The sequence below is a fragment of the Henckelia pumila genome, chromosome 3 (assembly GCF_033568475.1).
Source record: "Henckelia pumila isolate YLH828 chromosome 3, ASM3356847v2, whole genome shotgun sequence".
Classification (NCBI taxonomy): Eukaryota; Viridiplantae; Streptophyta; class Magnoliopsida; order Lamiales; family Gesneriaceae; genus Henckelia; species Henckelia pumila.
The window spans coordinates 190,116,666-190,127,685 of NC_133122.1; the positions used below are offsets into that span (position 1 = coordinate 190,116,666).

General features: G+C 36.3%; 2 protein-coding genes across 2 annotated transcripts; both read left to right on the top strand.

The window, feature by feature from the left end:
• The first annotated feature begins 358 nt into the window (after positions 1 to 358).
• On the top strand, positions 359 to 2,209 carry LOC140891988 (D-amino-acid oxidase). The gene is made up of 2 exons (XM_073300708.1): positions 359 to 1,358; positions 1,584 to 2,209. Exons 1-2 carry the CDS (start codon positions 476 to 478, stop codon positions 1,976 to 1,978), a joined length of 1,278 nt encoding a protein of 425 aa, XP_073156809.1. The 5' UTR covers positions 359 to 475; the 3' UTR covers positions 1,979 to 2,209.
• Positions 2,210 to 4,848: 2,639 nt separating this feature from the next.
• On the top strand, positions 4,849 to 8,122 carry LOC140890880 (probable LRR receptor-like serine/threonine-protein kinase At4g37250). Its single transcript, XM_073299017.1, has 2 exons — positions 4,849 to 6,581; positions 7,355 to 8,122. The coding sequence occupies exons 1-2, from the start codon at positions 5,033 to 5,035 to the stop codon at positions 8,053 to 8,055; spliced, it is 2,250 nt and encodes a 749-aa protein (XP_073155118.1). The 5' UTR covers positions 4,849 to 5,032; the 3' UTR covers positions 8,056 to 8,122.
• Positions 8,123 to 11,020: the final 2,898 nt, after the last annotated feature.

Here is an 11,020-nt window from a genome sequence, read left to right on the forward strand (position 1 = left end):
TCAATGTTTTGTACCGATTTTCCTTCAAATAAGATAAATGTGTTATTAATATCAATATTTTTTAGTTCTAGAAAATCATATATTTATACTAGATCTAACACATTTGATACTCAAATATCATGTATTTGTACCATATTTTTCATGTTTTGTACTGAATTTTATCCGAAACAAAACATGTGGGACCAGAGAGTTTAAACAAAGTTTTTTTCTGACAGAGACTGATCATTAATTTTTGTTTAGATTTGTTGGTTGAATTATAATTAACCATTATTTAAATTATAAATGGATTGACCCATCTCCCGTAAAAATGTCTCACAATAGCATTACTTTATTATTTTCTTCTGGAAATATCTACCATCAACTCTTTCTTGAATATTTGTCCAATACATACAAAGTGACGACACCTCCCCCACTGCGACAGGCAACAGCTCGGCACTTTCTTGAATGTATATTATATATATATTATATAATAAATATGATAGCAACAAGTATATCGGCTCCAAAGTTGACCCTCGAGAGACATCCAACCCGAATCCGAAAGCCTGTTTTCAACCCGTTTGAGCCCGCAATCCGCTGCTCTTCACCTATGGACGCTCAAATTACCCCCAAGAAGGTTGTGGTTTGCGGCGGAGGTGTCATTGGTGTTTGCACTGCATATTTCCTCTCAAAGAGGGGCGCCGCCGTCACGCTGGTCGAAAAATCCTCTATCGCCTGCGCTGCTTCCGGGAAGGCCGGCGGATTCCTTGCCCTCGACTGGTGCGACGGTGGCTCCGTCGGTTCTCTCGCACGCGCCAGCTTCAATCTCCACCGTTCACTCGCCGAAGAGCTCAATGGCGCTGAATTGTACGGTTATCGCCCCGTTACAACTCTCAGCCTCTCGGTTACCGAATCTACATCAACATCGGAGAGATTGAACAGAAAACCTAGCCGCGATGTTCCGGCTTGGGTTGATGGGCCGGCTAAAGGCCCGAGAACAATTGGGACGCGGGAGACGACGGCCCAAGTGCACCCACAGCTGTTTACGAAGACGCTGTTGTCCAAAGCCGTGGAGGAGTATGGAGTGAAGGTGGTCATAAAAAAATTGGAGGCGGTGAATACGTCGGAGGGGGGAGTCACGGCGGTGGTTTTGGAGGACGGCGGGCAGATCGAGGCGGATGCGGTGGTGTTGGCACTTGGTCCTTGGACCGGAAAGCTTTCAATCTTGAGCTCTTTATTTAGGGTGTATGGGCTTAAAGCCCATAGCATCATTTTGGAGCCCAAGAATCCTGATGAGATAACTCCCCATGCCTTGTTTTTGAGCTACTATCCGGCCCAAGGAGGGAAGCCCATGGATCCTGAGGTGTATCCACGTCCTACAGGTACTACACTAATCTCCACTCCAAGTTCCGACCAATCAATCGTCCGTCCCCTCCTCCTGTAATATTTTTATATACACATGATATGATAAATGATGTGATATATTTTAGTTAATATGTCTTCAGTGATATTATAATACATCAATTAAACATTTGATTTGATTTTGATTTGATTTGTTTGTGGTAACATTGGAATCAAGAAACAATATTTGACATAGCACATTACAGGAGAGGTGTACATATGTGGGATGTCATCGGAAGCAGAGGTACCAGATGATCCGGAGCATGTTACCCCTGTGCCAGAATCAATACAAGTCCTGAAAAGGGTCGCAAGCAGCGTGTCGAGCCACTTGGTTGAGGGGAAAGCTGTGGTGAAAGCCGAGCAAGCTTGCTTTCTGCCTTGTACGGACGACAGTGTTCCAGTCATTGGTGAAGTTCCGGGCATAAAGGGGTGTTATGTGGCAACGGGGCATAGTTGTTGGGGGATTTTGAACGGTCCCGCCACCGGTGCAGCCGTGGCGGAGCTCGTGCTTGATGGTTGCACTTGCTCCGGCATTAATGTTGATATCCAACAGTTTAGCCCATCCAGGTTCCTTCCTTCGGGGAAGGAAAGGAAATGGTGAATGAGTAGTTTTTACAGTTGTTGTTTATATGTTTGTGTATGCCATATAATGCATGCGTCTTTCTTTCTTTCTTTTTTAATTTTCTCTCTGTTTTTTTTTTCTTTTTTAAACATTAAAGTTGAAACAAGGATAAAAGCTTTGTTTCGACTACTTAATTAGATAAATTGGACAAATTATGTGTACTTTTTATACACATCCACGCGTTTGTTTGGCCCCTGATGGCATTTTCGACATGGCGAACTGCAGTAACTCTATTTTTATTTTTAATTTTTTTTAAACTGCAGTAACTTGATGTTTATGATTTATCAGGTGCAACTCAATTATACGATGTAAGCTATATAGTATGCAAAATGTGTTATTAGCTGAGTCGGTTTTTTTGCACACGATAATGGGGCTTTATATAGGCCAGCCAGAGGAGACATTTATACTTAAATTTTGGTTCTCGCGACTAAATTTCAAGAATTCAATGAGTGGGGGACTTATGGATGACAACTCTCTGTCAGATAAAACACGTACACATTAGACAAAAATATTTTCTTTCAAAATGTATAAATAAGAAGCACTAAATTAATATATTGGATAATAGTATGACCTATAATTTTAATAGTTTGTAAAAGTTGAGTTAAGCGTTACGTGAAACAAATAATCATTTGTAGAATCTTTAGATGAAACAAGATGAATAATATCAAAATATTGGCAGAGGGATTTAAGTTTTATCCTTAGTCCTTCACATTTATCAAAAGTTATAACCTATTTTTTGTAGTAGGGCCAAATTTTCTGATATGCTTATTCCTTAAAATAACAGAACTTAATGACATGTCAAACATTAAGTAATTTCATTTATTTTAAAAAATTATTAATTTATTTCACAAGTGGTTGACAGTATGTCACGCTTTCAGAAGAGTTAATGGTAGGGCTTAATTTAGAGGGCCACTTTGCTTGTAAGGTCACAAGATATTAGTTTACGTGACGCATGTCAATTCATGCAATTTCCTAAAAATGAGTCGATAATATATATTGACATTTATTTCCAATTTAATTTGTGACAACATACCAACTCTTACTATAATTTAGAGGGCTACTACTTCGATCCAAACATCTAACCTAACCTAACCTTTTGCAGTTCTAAATAATAAATTACCAATATTTATAAATAATTGTCCAAAATTTAAAATTTCTCTTGAAACCAATTTTGTTTTGCAACAGCGATTTATAAACTATTTTTCTTAATGGTGTACGTAACTGATGACCTGTTAGGCTGTTACTCTTTTTTTTGTTTTTTAATTTCTTTGTCACATGCAAGAGATCCTACGGTGACGGGTTTGTTAGCAATAAAAAGTGAGATTCTGCAATAATGATCCACTAATATTATTTATTTATTCATACACTGTCTCGCTTTAATTATTTCGAAAATTAACTAATTTAAATCCTAAAAAAGATATATAATATTCAAAATTTATAAGTTTCACAACACCAATCTCTGATTATCCCTCATAATAAGAATTTTGAGTGTTTTCCGATACATGTTAAGTTTTGAGTCAATAAAACCGAGTGTGCATGAGATTTCAGCACACTACACTCACTTTACTCATAAGATGGGTGCTGTTATAAATAATAAAAAAGGAAAAGGAAAAGAGAAAGAGAAAGAAAATGGGAAGATTATGGAAATATAATAATTGCTTACAAAAAGGCAATCCGACATTAAAAAAATCTCTTTTGCTTTCTTTTTTCTTTTTTTTCCTTTTCCTTTAGTCAACTCAAGCAAAGAAGATTAATTTAGTGCTTTATTTTATTGCAATCCGAACTGGGACCTCTTTGTTAATATTAAGGATGAACCACATTCAGCCATGCATTTCCGACCAAGGAAAATCGTCTTTGGTTTTGTATCAAATTCATTTGCACCTTTTCTAATAAGTTATAATGTTTCTTTTTAAAAAATAAGTTTTACTGTTTTTTTTTCTTTTTTTTTTTAGGATGGTTAATTATAATTTGATCTCGAATTTCAAACTTTGTAGTTTGTTCCAAACTTAAAGCTTTAATATGAAATAAGCTACAAGCAGTTGGCGTTTTGCTCTTTCAATATAAGTTATATAACAACATCATTCAAAATTTTTGGATATGCATTTCCAAACAATCAATAAAATTCCAATATTTTGACATGAACTGGTAGTATGGAATTTGTCAAGTATACCAGTAATACGTCAAAATCATGCTAGCATTAAAAACTGAAAATGGGAAACTGAAAGTAACACGACGGCAGTGTAAACTCTTCCTCACTTGAAAATAAGACTATTTTTTTATAAAAAAAAATTAATTTGTGTTTTATTTGAATATTTTTGAAATTGAGCAAGTTTCAAAGCTCAAGAACATAGAAAATGGGCTTCCTTTTAATAGTTAGATATTCTAAAGTACAATCTCGTCAATTGAAGAACATTATATTTCTAAAAAAATAAAATTTATTTTATCTCATAATCATTATTTTTCAACGCATGATGTGAAAAACTCCCATGATATCAAATGAATTAGATATTGGTAATCCTACAATGTAGCTCGTCAATAACTGAAATTTTTTTAATACATTTTAAAATAATTTTTTTTTTCTTTCATAATCATTATTTTAAAATTGTATTGATTAATTACTGTTAATTAATTTGAAAATAGATATTGATTTAACAAGGATATCATACTAAATATTCACACAACTTTTTATGATCAAAGAAAATTCACCGTTGATATGAAATATGATGCTGCATGTATATAATTGTAGTAAAAGAAAAAATAAAAATAAAGAGTACATATATAATTATTTATTCATTATCGAAGTACCATCTTTTCTTTCTTTAAATAGCGATACCATCAAAGGTGTTTTAATTTGGTGAAGAAATTTGGAGTTTTTATTAAATGAGCTGTGACTCTTCCTTCAATGCATGCATTCTTCTTTCTCTTTCACACGAAGCTCCCTTCACATGGCCGCCCCTTTCTGCGTCATAAATCCACTCTCTGTGCCTCAATTCCCCTCTCAATTTTTCAAGATGAATTGAATGGTGATGAATAATGGGCACAAAGAGCTTTGGTGTACTCCATTTATGGAATCTGGCTTTCTTTTTCATGCTTCAAGCTCAATCTTTGGGGCTGAACACTGACGGGATACTCTTGATGTCTTTTAAAAAAAGTATCTTGAGTGATCCGTTGGGAGTTTTGAAGAACTGGGATGAAAAAGATGAGATGCCATGTTCGTGGAATGGAGTCTACTGTGGAACTTCTGGCTCTGCTGAAGCTTATTTCCGTGTTACGGGCTTGATACTCCCGCGTCTCGGGCTTCTGGGTTCAATCCCTTCCGATCTTGGAATGATCGAACATCTCAGATATCTTAATCTCTCAGGAAATTTCATTACCGGCCCCCTTCCTTCCTCTCTGTTAATCGCTTCAGAGCTTCGAGTTCTTGATTTCTCCAACAATAACTTCTCGGGCCAACTGCCTCAAAATCTGTCAGCTCTCCACAATTTAACTGTGGTTTATTTGAAGAACAACTTGATTTCTGGCTCTCTGCCGGGTGGGTTTAATTCAGTTGAGAGTTTAGACGTGTCTTCCAATTTGATCGACGGCTCTTTGCCTCCAGATTTCGGTGGCACTAAAGTTTCTTATTTCAACGTTTCGTCCAACAGACTCTCCGGTGAAATCTCGCCTGAATTTGCGGCCAAAATCCCTGCAAATGCGACCATAGATCTGTCGTTCAATGATCTTTCAGGTCCGTTTCCTAATTCTGAGATTTTCTTTCGCCAAGACATCAAATCCTATTCCGGCAACCCGAGATTATGCGGGAAGCCACTAAACAATCTCTGCCCGAATATTCCTTCATCCGCTGCAACTCTGCCCGATTCTCCACCTGCAGCAATCGCAGCCTTACCCACCGACCCCGAAACCGCCACAGGAAAACGAACTGGGCTCAAGACAGGAAAAATCCTGGGAATTACCCTCGGTGACATCGCCGGAATGGGAATCCTCATTTTAATTTTCATCTACATTTATCATTTGAAGAAAAAGAAAAACAAAGATGGCGCAACCAAAAAGGAGACAGAACTCGCGAAAGATCACTTCGACTGGGCATCTTCTGAAACACCCTCGCGCCAATATCACTGTCTAAGACCATGGTCTTGCTCAAAGGCAAAAAGTGACGGCGCCGCCAAAGATGGAGAGGAAACATCGTCAGAAACCACGAGTACTCCCTGCACCACAGACACCGAGAATTCTTCTCTCAAGAACCAAGTCCCCCAAAAGCAGAAAAAAGGGTCCCTTGTAACAGTGGACGGAGAAAAGGAGCTGGAATTGGAGACATTGCTCAAGGCGTCGGCTTACATTTTAGGCGCGTCGGGTTCCAGCATAGTGTACAAAGCGGTGCTTGAAGATGGTACAACGTTGGCCGTGAGAAGAATTGGGGAGAGTGGCGTGGATCGATTCAGGGATTTCGAGAATCAGATTAGAGTGATCGCCAAATTGGTGCACCCCAACTTGATTCGGATTCGAGGGTTCTACTGGGGTCAAGACGAGAAGCTCATTATCTATGATTTCGTCCCCAATGGTAGCCTCGCTAATGCGCGTTACAGTAAGTTTTCATTCATTCTTCTTGCTTTTCACTACATTTTTCTTGTATAATATAATATCATATCATTAAATAAATCATCTATTTTGATCCAAAGAAAAAGATTATTGGTTGAGTTCAATCTAACACATGAGTATTTGCTCAATGATAGATCTAATGTCTCATAATTTGTCACGTCAACAATATATAATTAATTACGCTTATGTGTAAAAATACGAGTCATTGGATACATGATTTAGGTATTATTCATGTGCTAAGATCTCATTAACCTAGATTATATATGATATATCCCGCATTCTTCGTACAATGATTTCAAATAAATCTTGAATTGGATTTTATTTACAAGAAAATTTATTTGATGGCAAGTGTAGAATTAATGAAAGAAGCCATTTCTTCTTGAAACGATTAAAATGTATCGAGAATGATAATAATTTATGAGTTTAGTTCAATCTACTTTTAAGGTATTATCTTAATTGGAGATCTAACGACCTATAATTTGTCATGTCAACTCTATAATATTAATTATGCATATGTGTTGAGATGTGGACAATCGAATAAATTACGACTATTAATAAAATTTGTTTGAATGGGACTGTTGTAACCGAAACATTGAAAATTTGCAAGTCAACCTTGCCCTTGAAATGATTTTATATCGTTTGCTCACTGCGCATGATAACTAAGTCAACGTCATTGCTTTTGCATGCACAAGGCCTAGCCCTAGACGAGTAGGATATTCATGGAGTCTAACATGCGCTTTAATTTGCTGGTGGGTGCAGGAAAAGCTGGCTCCTCCCCTTGTCCTTTACCGTGGGAAATTCGGATCAAGATAGCAAAAGGTGTGGCCCGTGGGCTTTGTTACATCCACGACAAGAAGCACGTCCATGGAAACTTGAAGCCCAGCAATATTCTGTTGGGCCCTGAAATGGAGCCCAAGATAGGAGACTTCGGCCTCGAAAGGCTCGTCGCCGGTGATACCAGTTCCAAGGCCGGTGGATCCGCCAGAAACTTCGGGAGCAAACGATCCACAGCCTCGAGGGATAGTATCAACGATTACACAACCATTGGGCCTACTCCAAGCCCAAGCCCGAGTATGATCGGGATTTCACCCTATTACGCACCCGAATCTCTTCGAACCCTCAAGCCCAATTCGAAATGGGACGTTTTTGCATTTGGTGTTGTGTTGCTTGAATTGTTGACCGGAAAAGCCATCGTATCCGACGAAACAGTTCCCGGCTTAGCAATCGGAACTCTCACGTCAGCAGAGGAAGACAAGTGCAAGATTTTGAGGATGGCTGATGTGGCGATCCGTGCTGATGTGGAGGGGAAAGAGGAAGCCTTGTTGGCACTACTTAAATTAGGGTGTAATTGCATATGTAGTGCGCCACAAAAAAGACCTTCCATGAAAGAGGTCCTCCAATCACTTGAAAAGATTGAACCCTTTTCATTTTCTTCACCTTACCATTATGGCCAATTGTGATAATAAATTGACCCAGACATGTAAGTATAATTTGACCGTATTTTAATTTTTTGGGTATAGTATATTACATTACCTCAAGAAAATTCATGTGATTACTTTACATATATTCGCGGGATTCAAATATTTACAATATGAGATCTCGAATTCGAAAAATCATCCTTTTATTGGGATATTGTCATATTAAGGCCATTAATTTATGCCAGAAGCCCACGATATATTATTATGTGATTAACAATCTTATCAAGGTTTATCAAACCAACTAAACCAAGCCTTGTAAAATTGTCCCATTTTAAGATATTTTTGTAACTAACAATTTCCTGATTATTTCTCATGCGCGATAAATTCCCTAATATAAAACAATGTGGGTTCCTGGGTGGGGGTTTTCATGAGATGATGAATTTGTTTTAATGGCAGGAATCCTATTATTGTAATTTAGATATTGTTAGGGTGCAACAATCAAATAATTGCAACCATTGTATATTTCTGTTAATGTATCATAGTCTGATTAATGTCTTGGCCTAAGGTTTCTTGGAACATGAATCGGGGACCATACTTGTATTGTTTAAATTCTAATTTGATGTTTGACCTTATATATTAATTAATCTTAATTTAGATGCCAATTGACTCTTGATTATGACGATTTACGCCCGCGATAACTGAAAAATATCATCTTAAAAATTTAATTATTTTAATCATTTGTCGAATATGGCATATGATCTAATTTTTGCTGTTCATGATAAGCACATCAAATGTTTTGGAATTATTAGTAGCACATACTCCAACGTTAGGATACAGTATTATCAATTTTTAAAACTCAAGTTGACGAGCATTTTGGGGTAAACTTCATAGGGTGACAAAAATTTAAGAATTGGATTTCAAGATTAGGAGGGTCTTCCAATGAAAATTATAAGTGAAACCCATGTAGGATGTAATGATCAAAGATGTATAATATAAGAACTAGTAACTGCTACGCCAATGTTAGAATACGATATTATTATTATTTTAAAAAATAAAAATAAAAACTACAGGTGACAAACTCTTTAGATTAAGACTCTCATTGAACAAGCACTTTAAAAACTTTTTTAATATTTTATTAGTGAAAAAAAATAATTTATTTTTTTGATATAATTTCGGGAAATTTGTGATAAATTCCTAATAGCAAACATGTATCTCTCCTCAATCCTTATTTCAGAAATACTTTGTTCACAATCCCTGACAAAAGTCTGCTATTTGTTTCAACTTCCTATTTTGGCCAATTTACCAAGATGCCTCTTACTCTTAATTTTCAAATAAAAAAACCAGAAAATAGGGACAATCGGTGGTTTACCTCCCTCACCCAACCGATTCTTCTCGCAAGGAAAGCAGTGATCTTTGGCGACAAGATTTTCATCCCTGAAAATGGCACCGATGACGAGACGAAGCAGACATTCAAAATATAAGTCAGTTGAAGGATCTCGTGGAGTGAGGAAGGAAAAGAAATCGGGCAATGTGAAGAAGTCGAAGAAATCGAAAATAGGTGAACCCTGTTTTCCATTTTTGAAATCGACCACTATATATGATTTATCTTGAGTATCTGATAAAATTTATCGTTTAGGGGAGTGATTTGGGTTCTCATTGTATGAATCTTTAATATTTATGTGTTTCCATTATTTTTAGGATTTTGTAGGTCAAATGTGTTACTACCATTCTTGTTGCATATTTTTTTTTGAAATATTTGCATCATTATTCTTAAGTTTCGTATTTGTTTTTGACAGTCTTCAGTTTAAATATTTTATCCCCAATTTGTAGGGTTTTGTTCTTGAATTTGTTTTTGAAGTATATCTTGGTGAAAAGGGATCAATTTTGGTAAATGAATGTTATAGGTATATTGTTATGAAAGATGATGGTTTTGTTTTTCTTTTTTTTTTTTTTGAATATATATCGTGTTATATTGTTGAAGACAAATGACAAATTTTTGTACATAAGTACCCAATTGTTCTCAAATTTCACGTTTTTGTTCTTTTTCATGCAATATTCCATTTTGTTATTTTTATAATGAAAATATTTTGTAATGATTTTGAAATATTAGAAATGACTGATGAGGAGGAAATATGTGATGATGTTGTGTCGATGAAAAGTGGCAAGGTAATATTTACACGATGTTCCTCTGCTTATTGTAAAAAAATTATGGAGGAGTTGAAGCTCGTAATAGGGAATGAACAACTGAGTAGAATAAAAGATACTCAAGTTGGTAAATGGATAGACATGTCAGTTCTACATGTGAGTAGTGATAGAGTAGATTATCTTTTTAAAAATTCGATAGCCCTTCATGCTCGTTAATTGTTGGTGGTGATATTTCCATACGTTTCACTTCAAGAGACTTCTCCATCGTGCTTGGTTTGTGTTATAGACTGCAACAAGTTGATTTGGACCTGAAGTTGGAATCGAGCTTCCTGTCTCGATACTTTGGAGGAAAAATTAGCAATACTCAAAGGATTGTTATCAAAGAGAAGCGTGTTTCACTTGCGAGCAGTAATGTCGAAGCTGACATTGATGATTTTGTTCGAATGTTTATTGTGTTCATATTTAATTCTGTAATATTTTCGACTGTACATTACTCCTGGTTTTATCTTTCCTTATATTGATGAGCTGAGCACATTTTTTGAGTTTGGTTGGGCATATGCTGCGTTTTGGTTTTTATATCGAGAATTAGATAATCAAGCAAGTAAACTTTATCATGATGGTTGCACAGTTGGATTGATGGTGAGTATATAGTTATATGAGTTATTGTTATTAATTTGTTGAATTTCTTTACTTATATGACTTTTGGCTTAGGCTTGGTTGTATGAGAGAGTGTCGTCATTAGATGTACCACGTGGTGTCCATATCTTTCCCCGTCTGTTTCGTTTCGGAAAAAGCAAGATCCATTTGGATGCTGTGAAAGCTGAAGCGATTTTTGATGTCATATCTTCAACCAAGGTATCTT